The sequence below is a fragment of the Castor canadensis genome, chromosome 2 (assembly GCF_047511655.1).
Source record: "Castor canadensis chromosome 2, mCasCan1.hap1v2, whole genome shotgun sequence".
Taxonomy (NCBI): Eukaryota; Metazoa; Chordata; class Mammalia; order Rodentia; family Castoridae; genus Castor; species Castor canadensis.
The window spans coordinates 25,535,260-25,560,861 of record NC_133387.1 but is presented as its reverse complement, the minus strand read 5'-3'; the positions used below and the strand labels follow the sequence as shown (position 1 = coordinate 25,560,861).

Sequence of the window (25,602 nt, the reverse complement as noted above, 5' to 3'; positions counted from 1 at the left end):
GCCCCACAAGAGGAAGAGTCCTGAGCGACATGGGAGTGGGGAGAGCTCATCCACGCTGCCTTATACCCACGGTGTGTCTGAGCAGTGCTTGGTCACAGGTACTGGCCTGATGGTCAGGGCCACTGCTATGCTGTACTTCTTTGCCTGAGCTGCAAAGTTTGGAATTACAAGCTGAAGTGGGGGCTTTTTAACAACCACCCATGAGGTCCCCAATCCTGGTCTTCTACACCTGGAGTAGCTGCTGGCCTGCTGGCACAGGCCTGGAGACCTGCCCCATAGCTCACCTGCACCAGTATCCTCTCGAGCACTGCAACCCCTTGCTCATCTTCTTGGGGGAGGTCTGGCTCTGATGGGGCTCCAGTTTAACACCAGGACAGAGACCAGCCACCCAATAGGCAAGGGACAGAGACAGGATGGTGGAGGCATTGAGACCTGCTTGATTTATTCAGATTATTTAGTATACAATGACACAGCTCTGACCCCAAAGTGTGCAAAGTTAAAGCCTTCAACTGCAGCTGAGAGGAAAGGGCAGGAATGGTACACCTGGGGATGATGATGAGTCAGGAATGATGGGCAGGTGGCTATTATCAGGGCAGCCTCCTTCCCAGGTTCAGGGATAGGGGAGTGGCCTGAGGAGCAGGGCCCAGGGGTAGCCTCAGGCCAGGGGAAGGGGGCAGAGACCTCCCCCTGGCCTAGGTCAGGAGCCCAAAGTGCCACATGGCTGAGAGGGCAGCAGCCCAAGAAGGGGCCAGCGGCAGGGCCAGGAGAGCACCATTTCCTGGGGGAGGGGGCAAGGAGAGAGGTGCCCTACAGGAGAAGCCAGGAAGGGCCACCTGCCCTAAGAGTGGGAGTCTGGCTGGAGCAGGCTGCAGCGAGAAAGACCTGAGGCAGGCACAGGGCCTGAGAGCCCGGACTGGCTAGGCTCATGGGACTGAGGAAGGGGGAACCTGGGGGCTCCCAGGGCAACCTGGCCCAGGGAGCATCCTGACTCTGCGGGGGTTACCCAGAGAGGGGCCAAAGCCCCCCCAGGGCCTCCCCTCCTCTCTCCCTGGAAAGGAGCTGGGGAACCCGTAGTGCAAATCCATGGACCGTTCAGTTATGGAGGGAGGTTGTGCCTGAAAGGGGACCCTGCGGTGTGCCCCCTCCACTGCCTCGGCCTCCACCGCTCTCCTCAGTACAGCCGCTTCTCGTAACTGTGGGGACAATGCAAGAGGGGACCAAGAGTGGGTGTGTGGACTCTGTTCTCTCTCAACATCTCCTAACCCAGGGACCCTTAGATTTGGGAGAGGGCAGGGAGCTGCAGAGCCCGCCTCTCAGCCATAGCAGTGAGAGGAGGCAAAAAGCGGCCCTGGCCAGGGCTCCCTCTGAACTATGCCCCTCTGTCCGCCCCAAGCCAGGGCTCCCTCAAGAACTATGCCAAGCCCAGAGACAGCCATGCTCCTGGCCAGGGCCACATATGAGTGGGCTAGCCTCAGTGCCTGGGGTGGAGAAATGGCTCAGGAAGGTACAGCCATCCTCACAGAGCAGGCTCTGACCAGAAGCTCAACCTCTGCAGCCCTGTGTCCACTCCACTTCTGCACATAGGGTGGCCCTGGCCCCTCACTGGGTCCAATTAAAGATGAGGCCTCAGGCCTGTGGTCACAGGCATCTCTCTGCACTCCAAAAGGGGATGTGGGTTTCAGCTGCTGAAGGGCCACAGCTAGCCTCTGCCATCATGGTGCTGGGGATGGGGGAGGGGTCTGTGTCCCATGATTACACCCCAGTGCCGCCCCCAACCCCATGTCCATCCTCCCAGCCCAGGTCCCACCCAGATGGCCCCTGCACTACTCTACGCCTGGCCCGGGCAGCGCAGTTACTTACACGGCAGAAAGGTATAGCTATGGGAGGGTGGGGCAGAAAGAGACACAGGTTAGATGCCCGCCTATGCGTGGGGAGCTGGGCCCTCTTGACCAGGGCGGGCCGCATGCCTGCAACTACTGCTGTCAACTAGCTCTGCCCCCACCCACAGTTGCCCCAGCGCTGGCCCTGGCATCTGTCTCTCTGCCGTTCTCCCCACCAGAGGGCTCATGCCCCCATCTTCTGCCTGCCTGCCTGGGGCCACCACCAGCAAGAACCTAGCACCACCAGCCCCTGCCACCAGCCACCAAGCTTCCTGAGCAAGCAAGGGCTCGGAGCGCAGGTACAGCCAGTGGCCACACCTCCTGTGCCCTGTTCAGGTAAATACCCGAGGGGAGGGAAGCAGCTGGCCTGCATAGGGGCTCCAGGACAAGGTTCCAGGGTGGGATGGGCCTTGTGGACCACGTGACAGGATTATCCTGCAGTAGCATCCACCCCTGGTCCCTGGGGCCCTGGAACCTCAGCCTGGCCTCTGAAACTGCACAACTTGTCCAACCCAGCACCAGCCAGTGAGAGCAAGGAGGCCTCCCACTTACGAGTGCAGGCCGTGCACACCACCCTCAATCTGGGCCGACATGGTCCGCTTCTCGAACTTGAGCTCTCCTGAGTACATCATGGACCTGCAGGTGGGCAAGTGAGCAAGTCAGGGGCACCCAGGCAGAAAGAAAGCAGGAGAGAGGGAAACCTCCCAAGGATCCCCAACCAATGACTCCTCTAGTTGCAGCACTCACCGCAGAACAGACAGGCTCCGGGCCCCGATGTCCTGGCAGCCATGCTGGATCCCCGCTATGAGGTAGGGTACAAACTTCTGAATGGAACCTTTGTCCTGGATGGAACCCGAGACACCCTGTGCGATCTTCACCTTATCCCCTTCGCTGTGTGGAGGGTGGGGAGGCTGAGCCCAGCAGCCTGAGGCTCAGAAAACCCCACTCCATCTCTCCAGGATCTAGGCAGGGAGGATGTCACCCAGAAGGGTCCCCATGGTAGCCATGTGTTAGACTACAGCAGAGATAAGCACGGCCTCCAGCTCAGGAGGCCCAGGCCCTACATATGGCTGTGCCTCAGTTTCCAGAACTGGGACACAAGGGTGAATGCAATCTGGGGAGGTCCAGGCCCCTGAGCATATGATCTGCCAGGGCTGGGGCCTGGAGAACATACCTAAAGTATCGTTTCTGGCTGCTGCTGCTCTTCTCCATGGCATCCAGCGAGCCCATGCCCCGGTACTTCTTGAGCCTCACCCCATCAGAGAAGAAGTACTCACCAGGGGCCTCTGTAGTGGCAGCCAGCAGGGAGCCCATCATCACTGCAGAGGTCAAGGGGTCAGTGCTTGCAACCACAGCTCCCTACTGCCCTTGCTGACTACCAGCTCCACCCAACCAAACTGGAGGCCCTCCCCTCACCTGTGGAGGCTCCAAGGGCCAGGGCTTTGACCACATGCCCCACAGTCTGGATGCCACCATCAGCTATGACTGGCACACCAAAGCGTCGGGCGTACTCAGCCACCTTGTATACGGCAGTGCCCTGGGGCCGGCCACAGGCCATCACTGCGGGAGAATGGGGTACACAGGACAGAGATGAGTCAACAGCAGCACTGGGGCCAGGCACAGGGTGATTTCAGTTCCTTGTATCTATGGCCACTCTGGGGAAGGAATGGGGTGGGGGTGGGATGGTATTTCTGATGCCTAAGATAGGTGCCAATAAGTAATATTAGGAGGAAATGTCACTCCAGGGACCTGGGCCACACTCTGCAATACCACTACAGGGGACCTGGATGGGGGAATCTGTACTGGCCTTCACAGTATAGCACCCTAAGACTAGTGGTCCCTAGCATTATCTGTTTTGGATGCACAAGCTCCCCAACAAAGCTTCCATTTGCAAAAGCTGTGACTAGGGGCAGGTACTTATGGCCTCCTTTGGGATACTGGTTTGCGTTTCTTTAGTTGTCCAAGGCCCTTATGTATAGGGTAAATGAGAATTCAAAGGAGCCAACACTTTGCTAGGGATGGATACAAAGCTTAGAATACTGCCTGGCACACAGTAGGTGCTCAGTTAATATTCATGAAGTGAGAAAGGCCCATGTTTCAACAGGGGAGTCAACTAAGGTAAAGGCTGAAGTTAAAAGGCGGAGGCTCTGAAGACCAAACTGGGGATAGGTTTGAGACAGGGAAGGCAGATGGGCCAGATCCATCTCTCCAAGCCAGACCCAACTAGTCCAGACAGTCACCTCACAAGTCAGACACCAGCCTCCCAGAAGGTTCTTCTCAAGCACACAGGTGGACACAGGTCAGGTTGCCCCTTCTCCCTTCCATGTTGAGGGACCCACCCTTCAAGAGGGCTTTGTGACACAGTAGAACTCACCCTCCTCTATTCTGCTATCACCATAAGGTAATGTGGGTTTACGGTCTCCCCATATGTTTCGGGACATGTCTTCGTGCCTTAGGCATCTGCCTTGTTACCAATCCAATCCAAGCCCTTAGCTGGCTTCTGACATACATCCAGGGAAAACATCACATCAACCTTGGGCCTCCAGACTGAGCTTCCTTGACCAGAGTCTGAGAAGCAAGCTAGCGCACTCCCAAACTCTCATGCCTTCATCTACTTACACCCGCCTCCAAGACTATGAACTGGATGGGATGGAACCTATGCCTGGATCACCCCAAGTCTACCATCCCATGAAGGACCTGGCAGGACAAGCAGTTGCTATGCAAAACAAGAGCATGGCACCAGGGCCAATGATAGACCTGGGTGGCTCTAAATGGCAGTCACTCCACCTCCTATGGTCACCCACCTTCCTGGGTGATGCAGATGGATCCACAGCCCATGCCCACACGCAGCCCGTCCACACCAGCGTCAATCAGGTTCTTGGCTTGGGCTGCTGTCACCACTGGGGGTGGGGGAGGTAGACAGAGGAACAATTTAAGGATAGATGTCCCCAATCTGCCCAGGGGCTTCTTAGGATCTCGGTCTAGTCCCCCGACCAAAGTGTCCAAAACCCATCCTGCCCACTGTCCCCCATTCCAGGAGCAATGCCATCACCTAGAGGTGCTGAAGGACAGTAAAGAGGACAGAAGAGAGGATTCCACACTCACCATTCCCCCCAATCACCTGAAGGTGGGGGTACTTCTGCTTGATGTAGTGCACCATGGCGATCTGATACACCGAGTTCCCTTGGGAGGAATCCTGTGAGCAGGGGACAGGACAGCTTAGACTAGACAGCTGCGGCTCGGCACTGAGGGAGAAGGACCCTAAGTGGATGAACCCCTGAACTCATAGGAAAACTTATGAAAGTGCTCTTTCTTTTTCTTGAATGTCACTTGACAACTCCAAGCTAATTTTCAAAGCAGCCTGCTTTTCCAGAACGTTAAGCACTAAGGTACAGACAGAGTCTCTTCCTACCCCGATGGGGTCCACCCACAAAGAAAGGAGATTAGCATCCTGTTCACACCAATCACTAACCAAGGGAAATTACTTAGCCTCCGTTTATCTACAACTGCGTACGGCTGCTGTCTCCTAAGGTGCTATTGCAAAGACTAAATGAGCAAATATATATATGTAAGTGTGCGGTGGGGGAGGCTCTCGGTAAATGTGAGCTATAATTATTATGGTCAACTCATGCATGAGGTGATCCTCAGGGGCCTACAAGACAGTGCCTGATATTGACACGGGGGAGTAGGCAGAAGCTGAGAGGAGGAACAGCAACAGGGAAGGTCACAGGCTAAATTAGCAGTGAACACGGGGCCTCCTAAGCCTAAACTTTAGAGAAGCGCCATCTCCTCACCAGTACTATGGCATCGGCTCCAGCCTGGGTGAGCAGGTCCAGGCGGTATTTGTCATCCTCGCGGGTGCCCACAGCTGCCCCGCACAGCAGCTGCTTGTGGGAGTCCTTGGAGGCTAGAGGGTAGTCTCGATTCTTCTTCAGGTCCGTGCGCGCAATGATGGCCACCAGTTCATCACGGTCATTGACAATAGGCAGCTTCCCTGACCATGAAAGCAGTGGTGACATGAAGAAACACCAGGAGGTTGGGTGATGTGTGTTTGGGGGGTGAAGATGAAAACGCACCACACCAGATTTCACTGAAGTACCCAAAGCAGCCACTAGGTGACAGCACCCACCCAGGAAGTGCCCCAAAGGATGTGGTGCTCTTCCCAAGGAACAGGAAGCAAAGAAACCTCCCAGACAAGCAGGTTCCAGTGCTCTTCCTGTCCTGCTGCCTGTCCTGGAGAGAGGCGCAGCCTCTGAGTACTGGTGGCTTTTCACTTTCTGGGCCACAAATCACTATGGTTTTGGAAACTCCCAGACAAACCACAAATGTGAGCTATGTGGAGGGGCACATGTGCTTTGCCCAGTACAAAGCCCACAGATCTCTCCCCTGTGGACCAGAGAACAACAGCCCAAAGAGACTTAGTGAAGGATATATAAACAACTTTAATGTCAAATAAATTTATAGGACTTTTCAGAGCATTTAGTAAGCCAGTGGACTTTTTTTTTTAACTTGGGGAAGTGTTAGGCAGGTACTCTACCAGACCTTACTTTTTATTTATTTTACTTATTTATCTTTTGAGCTCACTACATAGCCCAGGGTGGCCTCAAATTCACCATCCTTCTGCCTTAGATTCTGGAGAGCTGGGATAACAGGTGTGTGCCACTATACCCTGCTCTAATATACAAGTTTTTATGCAGAAGGGAAGACATAAAAAAGCAGGATTTTCCAGACTTTTAGTTGTTTTTCTTTTTTTTTGGTGGGACTGGGCTTTGAACTCAGGGCTTTATGCTTCCAAAGCAGGTACTCTACAACTTGAGCCATGCCTCCAGTCCATTCCAGACTTTTTAATAGTTTTTGCTGTGCTGGGGATCAAACCCAAGGCCTTGCTCATGTTAAGTACATATTCATACCACTCAGCCCTTTCCTAGGCTTTTAAGACCACAATGCCCTTTTCGGGGGACAAGCACCTCATAGGACTGGTTTTGGGAATCACAGTGTGAAGATTCTGACTTAGGAATGGGTTTCCCAAAATCAGAAGAATGGCATTGGAAAATTGGAAATCATGCTCCAGCCTGCTTGGTGTCATCAAAACTTTCCCTATGGCCCAGAGTGGTACTGGGACAAAGGCTGTGAAGGAATGGAGGGACCTGGAACAGGGAGCTGGTGTGATGGGCTGTCTACTCCTCAGTACCTTTTTTGCTGCGCTGCAGGATCTCATTTGCCTCTTTCAATGTCACACCTGCTGGAGCCACCACCAGCTCCATCCGTGGCGTCATCACCTGTGGGGCCAGGAACATTTGCCTGCAGGTTGGCAGGTGAGAGAGAAGGAGCCAGGCCTCCCTCTGGTCCTTGGTCACAGACACCAGCCTGGGGACTGAAGGTGTGGGGACTTTTTTGCACCCCAACCCCATTTTCCCTGTCCTGTAGGTACCTCACTGAGGAGGGTGGTGTGGTCTTTTTCAGCAAGGAAGTCAATGTCCCGGGAGGTGACAATGCCCACCAGCTTGCTGCCCATGGTGCCTGTTGCAGTGATGGGGATGCCAGAGAAACCATGCCGTATCTTGGCCTCCAGCACATCGCCCACAGTGTGCGAGGGGCTCAGTACCACAGGGTCTGTGATGAAGCCCTGCTCAAACTTCTGTGGGCAGAAAACGGAAGGAAAGGGTGAAAGAAAGCCATGGGGCCAGTGGGAAAATACGGACTGAGCCCTGTGCACTACTGTGAGGAAGGGCATCCAAGACCCCAAAGTGATGGACCAGGAGATGCATCAGGCTTCAGAGCTATGAGGAAGGACAGCAGGGTCTGCAAGGCAGGGCCTGCCAGGTGGCATCTTTCTGGGCATGGGCCTGGTACTTGCCTTGACCTTCCGCACCTCATTGGCCTGGAACTCTGGGGTGCAGTTGTGGTGAATGAAGCCAATTCCTCCCATAAGCTGGGGATGGAAGGGAAGTGTAGTCAGAGCCAGGGGCTCCTCAGTCCTGCCCCTCTGCATAACCCACCCTGTTCAGCCCCCTGGTCCTGGGGGATCCCCACCCAGGAGTGGGACTCACAGCCATTGCGATGGCCATATCAGCCTCTGTCACAGTGTCCATGGGAGAGGAGATCAGTGGTGTCTTCAGTGTAATCTTTCGTGTCAGGGCTGACGTCAAGTCCTGAAGATGGAAGCACAGTTCATTTGAAGGGTTTTTTTTTGTTTTGTTTTTTCTTTCCCCCCATTTTATTAGCATATGTTCATTATTCATTTGTTGTGACAGTTCTGAATAACCTTACATTGTACATTGGTTAGATCGCCCCCCTTTTCATCTCCCCCAGGCCACCCCCTCCCTGTCCCACTTAGAGTAATTATCAGAGGTTTCATCATTCTATTTCCTTTATGTCTATGAAGTCCCTCACCCCTATTTCTTCATCTCATCTCCTCCATTCACCCTCCTCTCTTCCATCAGTACCCCCCTAAACCGAACCTGTTCTACAGTACTGTCTATGATTATTAATTCCTAAGTCAAGGTTCAAAGAGGTTTCTCCAAAAGCATTTATGTCTTAACCAAGATGACTTATTCACTATTCCCCCAATATGCTTTATTTATAGAACATCTTCTCTACTCACCCTGCCCCTCTGTCCTGACCAATCTCTATGTAGTCACATCCTACATGTTCATTTGAAGGGTTTTTATCTGCACTGGACAAACACTCACCAGTGCTTATGTGTGTCCTACACCAGGACAGGCCCTTGGGCATAGAAGTGAACAACACAGAGAGCTATGTTTCACATAGAAAGAAAAATGACAGGTGTGGCCAGAGGCAATGGCTTAAGCCTCTAATCCTAGCTACTCAGGAAGCAGGGATCAGGAGGATCATGGTTCAAAGCCAGCCCAGGCAAAAAGTTCACAAGACCCCATCTCAATCAGTGGCTGGGCATAGTGGCATGTACCTGTCATTCCAGCTACACAGAGAAGCACAAATAGGATCATGGTCCAGGCTGGCCCAGGCATAAAGCAAGATCCTATCTCAAAAATAACCACTTGGGGGAATAGTGAATAAGTCATCTTGGTTAAGACATAAATGCTTTTGGAGAAACCTCTTTGAACCTTGACTTAGGAATTAATAATCATAGGCAGTACTGTAGAACAGGTTCGGTTTAGGGGGGTACTGATGGAAGAGAGGAGGGTGAATGGAGGAGATGAGATGAAGAAATAGGGGTGAGGAGCTTCATAGACATAAAGGAAATAGAATGATGAAACCTCTGATAATTACTCTAAGTGGGACAGGGAGGGGGTGGCCTGGGGGAGATGAAAGGGGGGCGATCTAACCAATGTACAATGTACAGTGCAAACCCTGAGTTCAACCCCCAGAACTGCCAACAACAACAAAAATGGCAGGTACGAGACACACAAAGTGATTTCGGTCGACATGAAGGCCACAAAAGACAATGAGGCCAGGTAACATTGGGAGCATGTGGTAGGTGTGTTTTGGGTGACAAGGGCTAAGATGGGGAGGTAGGAGAAAGCATCTATTAGCCATCCAGGAGAGTGAGTAACAAAGGGTGTAGAGCTCAAGAGAAGAGTCAGGATTGAAGTACAGGTGAGCATTCATAATCTGAAGGTTCCCAAGACAATAATGCTCCAAAATCTAAAACTTTTTGGTCACTGGTGCCTCATCTGACCTCATGTGACAGGTCACAATCAAAATGTAGTTGTGCTAAATATTGTATGAAATTACTTTCAGGCTATACATGTAAGGTGCATGTATATGGAACATAAATGAACTCTGGTTTAGACTTGAGTCCATTCCCAAGATATCTCATTATGTGTGTGCAAATGTCCCAACCTAAATACATTTGGGAGTCATCTGTCTACAAATGGTATATAAGGTCAGATCTCTGAGATTCAAGTCAACAGCTGTTGACCCTAGCTCCAAAACACCCAGACACAGATTTTGGTATTTCACTTTTGAGATTCACAGGCCCTTGAAGTCACAGACCCTGAACCAGAGCCCTGGCCCCATGGCCTAGAAAATGTCACCTTCTACACATGAACCATGTGACAAAAGAGCCACTGCCTTCCTGACAAGAGGCCAGCAGGCAGACAGGGATCTTTTCAGCCCTTCTCTTCCTAGCAGCCAGCCCAAGATCTGGCACAAAGCCAGGGTGCTGAGTAAACTTTGTTAAACTAAACAGGGACCAAGAAGGCTTCCTGGTTGCTGTCATAAGAGAAATATCCAGAATAGCCCAAATTTCCCACTAAAAATCTGTTTGGGTCAGCTCTGCACACACAGGCTAAGCATGAGCTTCCCTAACACATAAATGATCTAGGCATACACAGAGCCTCTGGTCTTTCATGAGAATCAGATCAGAATAAATAGAAATAACAGCAGCAACAAAAGAAATGATTTTTTTAATGCACCTGAATTCATCATAGAACCATCAAGCTTTTCCTTGAACTGACTTACACCATCATCGCTGCCCCTCTCATCTTTATATACTAATTGTTCATTGATTTGGCTCATTCTGAGACCTTCATGGAAAGTAAGGCCCTGTGTTTCCTTGTATTTGTCCAAAATCCTACTCCTCCAAACCCTCTTGCCAGTTTTTGTGCCTTCTGGGGTCAGTGAACATTCACTGAACACTGTATTCAAAGTGTACATAATTTTATAGCTTCTATCACATTTGTGCGCAGCATTTCATACAACATCCAATCCTTATGGTCTTCATAAGGCAGCCACAACTGAGCCCTACTCTCCCAAGGCCTTTTCTGAACCTTCTGACTCTTCCCTCCCAGCCTCCATCAGTAACAGGGCTTCCTCTGGCCCTTTGCAAGGCCCTCACTCAGGACCACCTCTACCCCCTGCTACCTCTGTCCTTGCCCCATCAGCTATAAGCCTTTGCCCTCAACAATAAAGGCTATACCCACCACATTCCGAAGAAAAGCCTCTCCCACATCCTGCCTTGAACAAGAAGTCAGCATCCTCCATGATATACCAGTCCCCTCCCAGTGTCAAAGGAAGAGATACTCACCACCTCATCAGCTATGAAGTCTATGAATCCAGGGAGGATCAGAAAGTCACTGCAAAGACAGAAATTGTTACTGGAAAGCAGGGGTGCCCCAAAGAGTCATGACTTGCCATGACAGAAGAGGCAGCACAGGGCTGGAGAAAAGGCAAGAGAAGAGAGGCTGGGGCCCTCTCATTTCTGCTGTTCCAATGGGAAGAACCCTCCTCATTCCCCCCTACTAATGTCCTGCCTACTCCAGCCCCAGGTAGTACAGTCAAAGACGGCAGAAGGTCTGTGGACCTGGATGCCACCAAAATGGTTGGACCAAAATATATCCATTGCCTCCAGAGTTTGTCAAGGGACACAGAAGTTCCCATATGGCCACACACAACATGTCTGTCCTTGAAAACTTCTCAATCTTGACAGGAGCAAACAATAAGTCAACACAGAATACATAGAACCTGAGCAAATTCTGTAGTGCAACAAGACATGAGCGAGACCCAGCAAAGGACAAACTGCACACCTCAGCACACCCCAGGGCAGGGGTGTGCTGAGTCACATGAGGTTCAAAGCAGCATGGAGGGACCCCAGGGGGTTGAGCGTAGGGCATGTTCTGACAAAGCAGGCACTGGGACAGGAGCAACTAACAAACATGGTTAGGACAGGAAAGCAGAACAAGGAGGGCGTACAGTTAGAACCAGCCACAGAGTGGCAGCTGGCCACACTACAGTGGCCAGGGTCACAGTGAAATCCAAAAGGAGAGTGCAGGCCTTGCAAGGGTACATCTAGGTGCAATGCCACAGGTCAAGGGCTCACCCCATTGGCTCCACCTGCCTGAAGGCTTGACAGGCCTTGAAAAATTTACCCAAAATGCTCCACACTTCAGGAACACTCTAAACTTGGCTAAGGGAAGCAAGAGGCACCCCTAGTGCAGAAAGGAAAAGGCACGGAGTGGGAGTGGTGTGGTTAATTTGTCCCCTAAGACCTATAGAAACTTCTAGGAGTTCCCCAAGGACACTCCAGTGAAAACTATATCAAAGATATACCCCCTCTCTCATCACCAAAGACCACCAAAGCAACAAAGGACTTGGAAGCCCTCTGTATAGGGCAGAGGCCTCCTTGTGTAGATTGCATAGAGGCCAAAGAAGAAATGCTAGAGTCTGGGCCTGTGAGCATTTTCTAAGTATTACATACACCCCTTGCCACTGGGCAGGCAAGAGGGGACCCTCCCCAGGAGTGACACAGTGTCTGGTGCTTAGGGAGAGCGCCTGCCAAGAAGGAATGCTTAAGAGTCAGGGTAGAGATGGCAGAAGACAGGTCAGGGATGCTGTTAGCTCGCCAGCATCCCCACTCTGCCCAAGTCCTGAGTTCTGATGCTCCTTCTTGGCAGGAACACAGTCCTGCAGCCAGGAGGCACAACTAGTGCCAGGCCTGCAGCCGGCAGGACAATTGGCCTAGGGCCCACAGAAAAGGCAAACTAAGCTAGAAGCAGATGTATAGAATTTCATCCTTCTCCAAAATTCCATGTGGAGTGAGCTTGTGGGTGGTAGTCACAGAATACTCATGGGGAAGAGGTGGGCACCAGTGCCAACCTGTGGGCAGGCAGGGGCACACACTTGTGTGGACAGTGGGGAAAAAAAAAGAGCCATCCTACTCGCCCCGGCAGGGCCCCTGGAGGGTGGGGAGCAACATCAAGTAGCTGCCTGATCTGGGTTCCAGGGAAGCTCCTGCTCTTGTGAGGAGGCTTGGAGGAAGAGGGCATCCTGGACCAAGGTCTGGTTAAAGTCTTCTCAGAACTCCCACACCTCTCTTTCCAACACGCCTCAAGGCCTCTCCATGCGGCCAAGATGCCCCTGACAGGAGGATGAGGACAGGCTGCACCAGAATCTGACCAGGAGCGGAACAGGTCAAGGGCCGCGATGTCGCTGTGCCACGTCCATCTGCTCAGGGCGCGGGCCTCCTCCCTTCCCTTGCCCAGCCCCCCACTGGCCCCAAGTCACTCTTATTGGGCCAGGGCGTGCCGGGCGTCAACTTGTACACACGCAGGGCGGGGGACTGGCGACCGTGGTGCAGAGGTGCGCGCACCCAGGCGGAGTGGAGCCCCGCACTTACTTGTAGGTGAGGCCATCGGCGTTAGCGAAGAGCTGCTGCGCGGTGAGCCCATCCTCGGGCACGTAGCCGGTGCCGCCGCTGATCAGGTAGTCCGCCATGCTGCTGGGAGACACGGCGACCCGACATAAACACCCGTGCGGGCCACCCCGCCGCCGCTGCTGCTGCCGCCACTGCCACTGCTGCTGCTGACGCGCACGCCGCGGCCACGCTGCAGCCGGGGGCCGGGCGAGCCGGGGGCGGGGGCTGCGGCAGCAGCGGGCAGCCCCGGGCGCCGCCCTCTCCTCCCGCCCCTCCCTCGGGGACCGCTGCCTCCGCCCCGCGCTGCACAAAGGCCCTGCTGGGCCGCCGCTGCTACCGCTGCCGTTGCGCACACGCCCGACCGCCTGCAGAAGCACAGTGACTCTGCCTGCCACGGCGAGGGAGGGGGACGTGGGACCTGCGGGAAGAGGGGGCCGAACCAGGCCGGGACACGCCCCCTTCGCCGCCGCTCAGCGCGCTTCCCAGGACCCCAGCAGTTGTCTTCCAAGGGTTCGCCCCCAACCTGGGCCCTCCCGTTCACTGGGTGCAGTGGGCGCCTGAGGCTCCCGTTGCTAACCGCAGGAGTACCTCTGCTTTCTCCAATACTAATCCCCTGACCCTGATCAAGACCAGGGGCCAAGATACTGGTCTGGGCTCACAGCTCCCTAACACACAGGAGGTGGAAGTTGGACCACTAACCCCGACCCAACTCCTACATCATTCCTAGGGAGCAGGCATTTTAAACAATGACACTGCTTGACCTTTGGGCGGCCTTGCAACCCTCTACAGTCTACAAAGCATTTTTTTCTTAAATGATCACATTTATTCCACAATCTGTCAATTGCCAATTATTAAATCCCCCCATTTATAGACGCAAAAGCTACAGTTCAGAAAAGGGAGAAGAGAAGGTCCAAGGCTTCAGTCTAGTGGCCCAATTCTCTGCTCAAAAAAATGGTGTAGAAACCAGGGGGGGTTGGCCCCCAAAGAGGAAAATTTGTTTCCATTTGGAAGGGTAGTGTGGTGGGAAGACTGGCAGGCCTGGTTTAGACAAGTAAGTATACATACAAATCAGGACAGAAGCGAGGAAATTTTTTTAATTTCCCAAAGCAGAAGTTGGGTGGCCCCAAGTACCCAGCAAGACCCAAATTTCTTCCTGGGGTTAGTAAGATTCTTACATGGGAGAAGGTGGGGTGGCAGTGCCTTCCTTCTGGCCTGACCAGAACTGCTAAGGCTCTCCCCCTTGCTGTCCTGGAGTTCCCACAGCTAACATCTAGTGAGGTGAAAGAATGAGACTGGCAGAGTCCTCTCCCCAGCAGGAGTGTTGTCTGTGGCTTGCGCTCCCTCCTTCCCCAGCCCTGGGGGGCTGGGTTTGTTTACCTCTCAGCAGTGTGGTGACAGCCAGGCCCAGGGGAACCTTGGCTTCCAAGCCAGGAGGCTCCCTGGGATGCCCAGCCTCCCCAGTGATGCCCCAGGGACCCTGCCAGGAAAACATAGACTGTTCCATCTGTGTGCAGAGGGGAGGAAGAGCTCCCACAGAGCTAAGAGCCAGGAGACTCATAGATGTCCCCTCAGCTCTTACTGGGGAGAGGGGAAGGGGGACACCACAGACCCTCAAGCTTCCTTCCCCTCTAGTGGAGCCCAAAGGAGAGCCCCTGATGGGGGCCTCTGAAGGCCCCCAGGCATCAGAAAGGAGAAAGGGGTTGTTGGGGTTCCCAACTGAGTGAGAATTAGAGTCCGCTTGCCAGGATGCCTGGGAAGGACCCAAATCTCCAGCACTCAGAGACACATCCCAGGAGTGGGCATCCCAAGGGGGACCAGCACTAGGACCTCTCACTGGTCACCTTGGGCAAGAGCAGTGAGACCAGCAAAGAAAGTGCATGACCATTCAGAGCTGCCCTTTCTGGCTATAGAAGGACAGGGCCCCATGCCAATGGTAGGCTCAGAGCTCGGGCTGCCCCACTGGTCTCCCCCACAGGTCTCTAAGGGACCTGTTTTGGTCACAGTCTGCAACAGCATGGGTCAAGAATGAGTACTATTTAGGGTTCAGCCAGAGCTGGGGCCCAAGACAGCAACTGGGTTCTGCCTTCTCAGGTGACCTTAATGTGACATCTCCCCCAGTCTAGGATGCTGGGTCCCAGAGGAGGCCAAGTTGTGGAGAGGGTCACCTTCCCAGTGATTACAGACTTTATGGCCCCATGCCCCCTCCTGCTTTGACCTGTGTCAGAGCTCCTCATTACTCTAAGCTGCTGGGCTCAGTTCTGGGTTAGGCTGTCCTTTTCCAGAGACTTAATCCAGCCCGCTGGCGTCCCTCCTCCCTCTTCCTGAGCTTCCCCAGCTGCTTCCTCCATGGGGAGGAGACACCCAAGCAACCAGTGGACCTCCTCAGCCTGAGGAAAGGTAGTTGATCCCCTGAGACTATCCACCTAGCAGCTTCAAGGGAGGAGGGGCAAGTCTGAACCCATCAGGGAGACTATGGGGAATAGGGGCCAGCAGGCACTGAGGTCCAGGCAGGGAACCTAGATGTCTCCATCTGGTCTGGGCTGTTTGAAGTAACAAGATTTCAAAACACTTTTAGGGGAGGAAGGTAATCACATTAGCACTGTTAAGTTGGGACAGGGGACACAGCTCACCAAGTTCAAGGCAGAGAACGGTAACACTGGACTTCTCATGGAATCCTGGCCTCTTCCCACAGCTCCAGGTTAATGGGCGTCTAGCCAGCAGGTTCTGAATCTCATTACCCCACCTGGCTGGGGTTTTATACAGGCTCTTTTGAGCCTAAGTGAAGGGTAGGAGTGTGCGGGGTTGGCATGGCCCCTTAAGGTAGCAGTACATCTGGAGAAGGGATGCTGCAGAATGACCCCAGCCTGAACTCTGTAATGACACTTTTTGCAATATCTGCTCTAACCAAAGCACTGCGTCCATCAAACACCCAAGTGCTCCAGGCGGCTCCCTCACCTACTGTGGCTCCTCCCTGTCACTCAGCACCCTGAACCCCAACAGCTGGATTTGAATCTCAGGAGAAGGATAGGGGTTACCTAAGCCCCTGTCAATTCTAGAGAGGCAGCCTGCTGGGCTTTGAAGCCTCTTAAGCTTTTAAAAGTCCTTATTATATAAGAAAGCAGGCCCCTAGGCAGAGCTACCTGGCTAATTCCCCTAGACCACCCTCCCCCTAGACCCAGCTGCCAGGTCACCTCCGCAAGCTGCTGAGCACCAGCAGATTGGGCAGAGAAAGAAGTCCAAATCCTCGGGACCGGAAGGACAGTGGGATTGCATTTCAAACTGCGCTAAAATCCAGAGATTAGCCGCCCTCTCCTTTTCAGCCAGTTCTCCTAGGGCCAGTTCGCTACCTCCACTCTTGTTACTGGGACCTTCATTGCCTTCCAGACCCAAGCAAGGGGTCCTGAGTCTTAATGAGGCGGTGAGCTGGACTGGCAGCCTCATCAGACGTCAGTGTACTGTGAGGAGGGGCGAGGTTTTCACCTGGTCTTGGGGAAGCGCTCTGTGCGGACACCCACACCTTACCAGCAAGAGTACTGAAGATAGTTCTAGGAGGAAACTTCTGAGGAGGAAGCAAAGTTGGACAGAAGGACTCCAACAAGCACTGTTTGTACCCAGGAGTTGGAGCCACTTGGATCGAGTGTCGTCGTATGTGCAGTCAAGGTCCGATCCGAGGCTAGGATTTTAGGGAGCGTTTTTACAATCTGCTACCTTTCCCCTGCTCTCTGGTGTAATGCAGCACCGAACCCTTTGCACTGTGCCCGCCTGCATCCTTCAGCCAAAACCGGGTGCATGGCTGCTCAACCGCGTCTCGGGAAGTTAGGGATGGAGGCCGTGGGGGGAAGGGTGTATGGGCCGGTTCCTCCCCTCCCCCACAGCGCCACTGGTTTCCCGGAGCCGCCGCTCCCTCCTAGGCCACCCGCCCCGGATGCTCCCCGCGCGCTCTGCTCTGGGCGTCACCTCTCCGGCTCGTAGCCGGCCTGCAGCAGGCGAGCGCTGTACCGCTGCGCCGCGGTCTCGTGTCCCGGGTGTTGCCGGGCTCCGGGCTCCGGAACAGCGGCGACTCCGCCTCCCTGCAGCGGCGGCGGGAGCAGCCCCGAGTCCGGTGGCAGGGCGAGCGGCCCCTCCATGCGGAGGCCGCGACTCTAGGCGCGGGAGCCTCTCCGCCTGGAGGCTCCCCTGCCCCAGCTGGGCAGCGAGCGCACCAGTGGGGCCCGGGAGGGGGCGGGCTCTGGGTTCCGGAGGCGGGGCATGCGTGGCGGGGGCGGGGTTCGAATGGCGCGGGTTGGAGGGGTTCGATAGTCGATTGGGCTCCGCCCCTGGCAAGCTGCTGCACCCCGCCCCTCTGCTTGGCTACTCGGTCTCTCCCGTCCCGAATCTGCGAGGGTAAATCGGAAAGGATGGGTGTGTGTTCTCCAAGGATGGAACTGGTAACGATCCCGACCGATCCTGCCGTCTGGATCTTCCAGTTTCTCCTGGCCCCATCTGAGAAAAGCCAGAAGAGGAAAGGCGTGCTGAGGCCCGGGTTCTTCCCGTGTCAGGTGCGGGTTCTTTGGCCTTGTATGAACGCTGGCATGGCCCCCTGGAGCGCCTCCTAGCGGCTGTGCACAGACCTTCCGCGCTAGAGCAAGAGGCGGGGACACTGTCCATCTCCTTTTGCCTACTCAACACACCCTGTCTTACATGGGAGGAAAAGAGGTTGTTCCACACCCATCGCTTGCCACTACCTGAGGAAAACAGGCTGCAGCCTCCTTAAGGAAAAAGCCCTATTCTTGCCCTCCTTGGGGTGCCCCAGAACAAGTGAGTGGGGCGCACACTTACTCATCTCTTGGCTAAAAAACACATCTTTTCCCATCTCCTCTTTGTTACCACTGTCAGCGTCGACAAACCACTTTGCAGAGACGGCAAAGGAAAACAAGAGTTCCTGCCCCCACGCAATTTATTTGAAAAGAAAGAGTAGATACAAAATGAATAGCTGACAATTCTTATACTATATACTTTTTTAAAAATGACAATCTGAGAGCTTGGCACTGGTGGCTCACTTCTGTAATCATAGCTACTCAGGAAGCAGAGATCAGGAGGATCACGGTTCAAAGCCAGCCCGGGCAAAGAGTTGGTGAGACCCTATCTTGAAAAAATCCTTCACAAAAAAGGGATGGTGGAGTGACTCAAGGTGTAAGTCCCGAGTTCAAACTTCAGTACCGTAAAACAAACAAATGACAACCTGAGGGAACAAATGGTAAACACCAAGGGACTGGGGGTACTCAGATGCATTTCAAGAAAGTAGAACTATGGGCCAAACATTTTCGTAACTATTTCACAAAGGATATTGAATGCATGCAATGATTAAATTTGTTCTTGGAAGGACTGGGGTTTGAATTCAGGACTTCACCCTTGCAAAGTAGGTGCTCTACCACTTGAGCTACACCTCCAGTCCATTTTTGGTCTGGTTACTTTTGGAGATGAAGTCTGGAGTGCTATTTCTCCTGGCTGGCCTTGAACCACGATCTTCCTGATCTCAGCCTCCCAAGTTGCTACCCTTCTCCCTCTATGCAATGGTTGGTCTTGAACTTTATTCTTCTTGGTACTTTTCCCAATACACATATGCACCCAGTCCCCAAAAATCAGGATTAAAACAGTTTCTCTGACTTCCAGCCACAAGTGAAATCTTGTCCGCATGAATGCTTTCATAGACAAGATCTTTTCCATGACTGCAGATACCTCAGAGACAAAGGTTAACTGATCTAAATTGTACAAAATGAAGTCATTTTTCTGGTCCAAATTTATGAAATGATCATTCAGTACATGAAAAGCGACAACACTCAGGCTTATTACTGTAAACAGGAGAGGCAGTTATTTATTGGGATATAGGTTGAAATCTGGACTTCTTACATATGGTATAAAACACCTAAGTCACAAATTCTCTCTGAGCCTCAATTTCCCCATCTTTCAAAAGGGACTGATACTATCTGCCTCATAAGTTTACTTTGTGATTATAAAGATAACACATGTAAGCCAGGTGTCGGTGGCTCCATGCCTATAATCCTAGCTACTCAGGAGGCAGAGATCAGAAAGATCACAATTCAAAGCCAGCCAGGGCAAATAGTACATGAGACCCTATCTCGAAAATACTTAACACAAAAAGTATTGATGGAGTGGCTAAAGGTGTAGGCCTTGAGTTCAAGTCCTAGTACTGCAAAAAAAATAATGAATAAAGATAACACATGTAAAGTTCCTGGTTGCATTGTAGGCTCTAAATAAACCCAAGTGATAATTATTGTAAAGGAAGTAAGCTTTAACTAAATTCTATATTTTTGACCCTCAATTAAACAGAATACATTTATATTCTGTTCCATTATATATTCATTCCATTATATATTCATTCAACAAGTGTGTATTGAGAAACTTGAATGTGCCAACTAGAAGCTGGGAGTACAACAAAATGGTCATTGTCTGTGCTGACCAAGCCCCTCAAGTCCAGTAGGACAAAGACAAACCAGCAATCAGAGGCGTGTGAAGAGGGCTCTGAAAGTAAGGGCACCCCCTTCATAGCTGGATACCTGGGCAATATCCAGAGAGAGCCAGGTGTTCTGAAAAAGAAATGAGGTCGAGCACCACTCCTGGAAGTAAGCACAATATAATAAATAAACAAATGAGTGGGCAGTAGTAGTGATTGAGGCCAGTACTGACCGCAGAGTGGCTCTGTCTTATCTCCAAAGCTTGCTGGCTACAAATTAAATTAGCTAGCCAACTATTCATTAAAACAATCAAATTGGTTGGGATAGCCTGAGGTCCTCAGTATTTCCTAAGAAGGGATTTTACCTACAGTAAAGATCACTGGTTCTCTGCAAGATACTTGGCAGTGTCTGGAGACATTTTTGATAGTCATGACCAGTGAGGAGGGGATATATTACTGGATCAAGTGAAGAGAGGCCAGGAATGCTGCTAAACATCCTAGAGTGCCCAGGATGGCCCTTCTACAAACAATTAAGGCCAAGCAGGGTGGCTCATACCTGTAATCCTAGCTACTTAGGAGTTAGAGATTGGGAGGATTGTAGTTCCATGCCAACCGGTTCAAAAAGCTCTCCATTACAGAGACCCTCATCTCAACCTATAAAAGCTGAGTGTGGTGGTACATGCCTGTCATCTCAGCTACATGGAAAGCATAAATAGGAGGATCAAGATCCAGACTGGCCTTGGCTTATGTAAATGTAAGACCCTATTGCAAAATAATCTACAGTGAAAAGGGCGGGGGGCGTGGCTCAAGTGGTAGAGTGCTTGCTTGGCAAGCACAAGGCTCTGAATTCAAACCTCAGTACCATTAAGCAAATAACAACAGCAACAACAAAATCCACAAAAGCATCAGTTCCAAATGTCAATGGTGCTGAGGTTGAGAAATCCGGCTCCAGAGGAACTATGGGAAGAAACCAGTAACTAAAGCAATACTACTTAAATCTTCTCAAAGGCATTTGGACAATGACTGTTTCCATCTTTTGTGCATGAAAGAGCTGTGGGCTCCTCACTGGGCCTCAGTTTCCTCATCTGAGAAATGAGAGTATTGGATGAGATGATGATGAAAGTCCTTTCCAGCTTGAAAAAAGTAGTATATGAATGGAATAGATTTGTGGAATTTATATGCAATTAACATGGACTCTCAGACTCAGGAATGGTGGTCAGGTCAGCTACTAATCTGAATGGAGCTCACCTTCCAAACTTCCTGGACCCAGGTGCTCTGTCCACTCTTCAAAACTGTATGGAGCACCTTGCTCTTGCTACTATGGGCAGAGCACTGTGCTGGGTGTCAGAGGGGTGCAAAGAGGAGTCTGATATTATTGTTGCCCTTGAAGTAACCACAGTGCAAGAGAGAGGAAAGGGCAAGAATGACTATAGTAATGGGACAGAAACTAACAGCAGGGACCAACATGAAATTGAATGTCTATGAGTCAGACACAAGAACAGGCTTTGTATACCTGTCTCATTAATCCTCACCATGTTCCATTATTTATGCCTATTCTCAAGCAAAGAAACTCAGAGGGCTGAAGGTGTAGCACTTGCCCAGCATACATGAGGCCCTTGGTTCAATCCCCAGCACTACAGTAAAAAAACAAAAACAAAAACTGAGGCTCAGAAGACTCAGTTTTTCTGCAGTCAGAGAGATGATTGTCAGAGTCCAGGCAAGTGCCATAGCCTGTTTATTCCAACACTGGAATCTTTTCTCTCGACTCATACTGCCTGGACAGTGCCAAAACAGGGGCAGGACCAAACAAAGAAGATAATCCAGCCTAGAGGGCAAACAAGAGAGGTTCTAAGGCAAGGTAGACACTCTGATCATTCTTCTAAATATCTTCCTAACCAGTGTGGTATTCATACCTGTAATCCCAGCAATCAGTAGGCTGAGTCAAAAGGATCTCAAATTCAAGGCTTGCCTGGGCTATAGAACAAGACCCTGTCATAAAATAAACAAGTAAATAAATATCTTCTTAGTAACTCTCTTCCTGTGTTCCCTTCTACAGAGCCTGACACCATCAGCCGAGGGCCTAATACAAGTCACAGCCCATGGCAGTGGCCTTCAAAGCATGGTTCAGATTATTTTGTGATTCAGGTTTTTTTTTTGAACTCACAGTCTTGTGATTGCTAGGCAAGTGATATACCATGGCCTTAGCCTTGTGATTCAGATTTTGATCTGAGTAACTATTACTTGAAATAAATGCACTTAGGCTTGGAAATATTTTATATTGTGGATTATTATTATTATTTGGTAGGACTAGAATTTGAACTTAGGGCTTCACACTTGCAAAGCAGACACTCTACCACTTGAGCCACACCTCTAGTCCATTTTGCTCTGGTTATTTTGGAGATGGGGGGGGTCTCCCAAACTATTTGCCAGGGCTGACCTCGAACCTCAATCCTCCCAATCTCAGTCTCCCAAGTAGCTAGGATTATCAGAGTGAGCCACTAGTTCCCGACTGTGTTGAAGATTAAATGTAATGTCACAAAAATTCTGCAGTAGACATAGAAAACCCCTTGGCTAACAATTGTTCCTCACCATCTGACTGTGATAAGAGAGTGAATTAAGCTTTCAGGAACAAATTAAAATATCACTGCCCTGCAAAAGGGTAACTTGGGCCGAAAGATAGCTATCATAACTCCGGTTTGCACATTTGATGCTTGAAAGAGTGCATTGATTTGTTCAACAGATAATTAGGGGGCACATGATGTGTATAACAGTGAATTAGGCAAACAAAGGCATATAAAAGAATCTAGTCAGGCTGGCAGAGTGGCTCAAACAGTAGAACGCCTGCCTAGCAAGCATGAGGCTCTGAGTTCAAACCCCAGTGCCACCAAAAAAAGAAAAAGAAAAAAAAGAAAGAAAAAGCTAAATAACCACAAAAAGTCGTGGTTCTCAACCAGGGGCAACTTTGTCTCTCCAGATTAACTTGGCCACATCTGGAGACATTTTTAGTTGCTACAATTGAGGATGCTGCTGACATCTTGGGTAAAGGCCAAGGATACTAGAGATCATCCCAAAATGCACAGGGTAACCCTCCACATCAAAGGCTTAACCAGCTCAAAATGTCAGTAGTGCTATTTGGAAATCCCAATATTAGAACTACATGCTCATTGGGTAATGCCAGCTTAGAGCATTACAGAAGTTGAAAGAAGAGACCAAACCCTATAGTTGGGGAAATCAGGGAAGGTTTCATTCAGATGAAAGGGCTAGACTGAATGCTGAAGGAGAGTTGGGATTTGGAAGTGAGTGGGCCTGGACAGGATGCCCCAAGGGGGAAACATGGATAAGCACCAAGGCGGAGTGACCTAGCAGGTTTGGGAGCAGTGAGCAGGCCATTATGGATGGAGCATTCTGGCACTGCACGGCCTGAGGGGTGGGTCAGGCAGGTGGGTGTTGTTTCCATGTGACAGGTGAGGAATCTGAAGCTTGGAAAGCTCAGGAGAGGATCTTGTGGTCAACCTGAGCTGCGGCTAGAAGCCAGCTCACCAATGCTCAGGCCTTGGCCTTGCCCCAGCCCAACCTACTTCCCCTGACCCATGACCCCACCTGTGCTGCTACCTGCCACCAGGAGCCAAGTAGAATGATCAGGGCCATCACCCAAACCAAAGCTTTCTTCTGCCCCTAATCCAGCTGTCCTACTCTGTAACATTTCTGTCTTTTTATTTGAAAGGATACCCTGTAGAAACCCAAACACGCACACACACACACACACACACACTTCTCAAGCAAGAAACAGAGAGGCTGTAGAAAATAGAATCCTATTCTAAACAGCACAGATATACAATTGGTATCAGAATCTGTTGGACCATAGGAACAGAACATCTTCTGGCCAGCTGGGGCAAGGCCACAGTAAATGAGGAAGTCAGCAAGGACAGGCAAGTGGTATTTCAGTATGGCCAGAGCAGGGAAAGTGAGGCAAAGACACTCAACTGGTAGAGTGAAGGGAGAATGGGGAGCTTCCTGCTCTGACACACTGAGATTTAGAGTGAAGACTGATGCAAATCTGAGAAGTAGGGGGCAGTCAAGGTCCTTGGGGAATTATTACATAACTGTGGTTCCCGAACGTCTATTTTGACTAATGGGTGTCATTCTGTTCCATTTTATACTTAGGGTCTCTGAGGTGAGGCATCCAGGAGCACCACCAGAAAAGGGTAGACAGAAGAAAAGAAAGAATAATTAGAAATGTTTTAGGCCAGAGGCGATGACGTGGGGGGATGGGATTGAGAGGAACAGGCTGATTGACAAGGGCTTCCTCCTTCCCCTGACCCCTCAGAGGTAAGGAGTCATCGGCCTGTTCCAGGCTTTGAGGACATTGATAAGGCCAGGGAAGAAGGGGGCAGAGGACAGAGATCAGAGTTCCAGGCAGGAGGCAGAGCCCCAAACCTGAGTGTTCCACCCCTACCAGTCACCCATATCCAGTGACAGTGGATGGGAGTAGTAAGAACCTGAGCATGACTCTTCTCCCTTGCCACTCCTCATCCCGGCCCTGATCTCCGGGACTTGAATAGTCTCCAAGTGCTGCCATGCTTGCCCAGCTGCACGTGCTTTTCCCTCTCCAGTGAGAATGAAATTGGGTCATGCAGAGCTGGTGCAATGATGGGGCCGCTGGTCCAGAAATATATAGGCAAGACCATGATGGTTGCTTCCTTCCATGGTGGCAGCAGCTTCCTCTGCAGTGGATCCCCACTAAGATGCCCTTCCCCTCACTCCCAGGGACACAGGGGACACCAAGAGCCTGACTTTGAGGACAGTCTGTCCACTCTCCCTTGATTTTATTTCCAGCCATTTCCCAGTCTGGTCTCATAAGAAAAATGTAAGCAATGTGCAAACTGCAATTTTCTCTTGCCTGGGAGGCCCTGGCATTATCAGAGCCACAACAAACCCTGGCCTTCACCCAGCCCACTCCTGCCTCTTACCCAGGGCTTGGAAGCAGAGGGATGCAGTTTGCTGTGGCTGTCTGGGGGACTAGGCAATGGGGCACGGGGACAGAAACTGCCCCAGTCACTGCATGACCCAGCCTGGGAAGTTGCTGCTGTGGGCACTTTCTAGTCCCTGGGGTGCCAGAGGACAGGAAAGGGAAGAGGTTCTAGTCTAGGTTCAGAAATGCAATTGGGTCCCAGGTTCAGAAAGAGCCCCACCCTTCCTCCCTGTCTGCCTAAGCACCTGCCGGACTTCCTGCCAGGTCACAGGGGCCAAGCAGGCTGCTGTGTTTATGAAAAGAGGACCGGGGCTCAGAGTGGTGACTCACACCTGTAATTCTAGCTACTCAGGAGGCAGAGATTAGGAGGCTTGTAGTTTGCGGCCAGCCGGGGAAAAAATTTGGGAGACTCCATCTCAACCAATAAAGAACTCTGCTCCATGGCACACACCAATCATTCCAGCTTTTTGAGAAGCATAAATAGTTGGATTGCGGTCCAGGCCAGCCTGGGCATAAATGTTGAGAACCTATTCCAAAAATAGCTGAAGCAAAAGTGGGCTGGGGGCATGGCTCACATGGTAAAGTGTTTGCCTTGAAAACAGAGTGAATTTTACTGTATGTAAAGAAAAAAATGTAAGTGGATTAAAAGGTAGTCATAAAAAGCCACATATTGTTGGATTCCATTTATATGGAAAGTCCAGAATGGGCAAATCCACAGATACAGAAATTAGATTGGTGATTGCCAAGGGCTGGGGGGAAGGAAGAATGGTGAGTGACTGCTAATAGCTGTGGGGTTTCTTTTTGGGGTGATGAAAGTGTTCTGGACTTAGTGGTGAGAATCATATAACCTTGGCAATATACTAAAATCCACTGAATTGCATGCTTCAATTCATGGTGAATTTTTATGGCATGTGAATTATAGTTCAACATTAAAAAGTGAATTAAGGCTGAGGGTGTGGTTCTGTAGAAGAGCCTGGGTCCGATGCCCAGCACCAAAAAAGAAAAAAAGTGAATTAAGGAAACCTTCCTTAGTCACTTTCCTCATCAATAAAATTAATATTCCTGCTGCCTCCTGGGATTTCACATCTGGCCATGCGTCTCTGCCTGGCCTTGGGAGAACTCCTTTGTCTCACCAAGACTTGCATTTCTCACCTGCAAAATGAGACTGCTCAGCTGGGTG

At 51.2% G+C, this 25,602-nt stretch overlaps 1 protein-coding gene across 4 annotated transcripts; it reads right to left on the bottom strand.

Moving 5' to 3' along the window:
- Positions 1-425: 425 nt before the first annotated feature.
- Positions 426-17,210, bottom strand: Impdh1 (inosine monophosphate dehydrogenase 1). Of its 4 annotated transcripts, none has more exons than XM_074063793.1 (15): positions 16,954-17,210; positions 12,979-13,080; positions 10,891-10,939; positions 7,931-8,032; positions 7,738-7,812; positions 7,312-7,518; positions 7,072-7,159; positions 5,675-5,874; positions 4,986-5,076; positions 4,685-4,780; positions 3,297-3,440; positions 3,055-3,199; positions 2,628-2,771; positions 2,433-2,516; positions 426-1,193 (listed from the first exon to the last, which is right to left on the bottom strand). In XM_074063793.1, the coding sequence occupies exons 1-15, from the start codon at positions 17,121-17,123 to the stop codon at positions 1,172-1,174; spliced, it is 1,719 nt and encodes a 572-aa protein (XP_073919894.1). In that variant the 5' UTR covers positions 17,124-17,210; the 3' UTR covers positions 426-1,171. The 4 variants fall into 4 exon arrangements, with proteins under 4 accessions (XP_073919894.1, XP_073919904.1, XP_020038445.1 ...); XM_074063803.1 differs by having other exon boundaries at positions 12,979-13,077; XM_020182856.2 differs by lacking the exon at positions 16,954-17,210 and adding an exon at positions 16,519-16,927.
- Between the last annotated feature and the right edge of the window lie 8,392 nt (positions 17,211-25,602).

What these genes read in the sequence shown, in the direction of transcription:
- Impdh1 (XM_074063793.1), bottom strand. Translation starts at nt 17,123, where the DNA reads ATGGAGGGGCCGCTCGCCCTGCCACCGGACTCGGGGCTGCTCCCGCCG. An exon ending in GCCGGCTACGAGCCGGAGAG is followed by an intron (nt 13,081 to 16,953) that starts GTGACGCCCAGA and finishes CGTGTCTCCCAG; the next exon opens with CAGCATGGCGGACTACCTGA. An exon ending in CATCTGCATCACCCAGGAAG is followed by an intron (nt 3,441 to 4,684) that starts GTGGGTGACCAT and finishes ATTCTCCCGCAG; the next exon opens with TGATGGCCTGTGGCCGGCCC.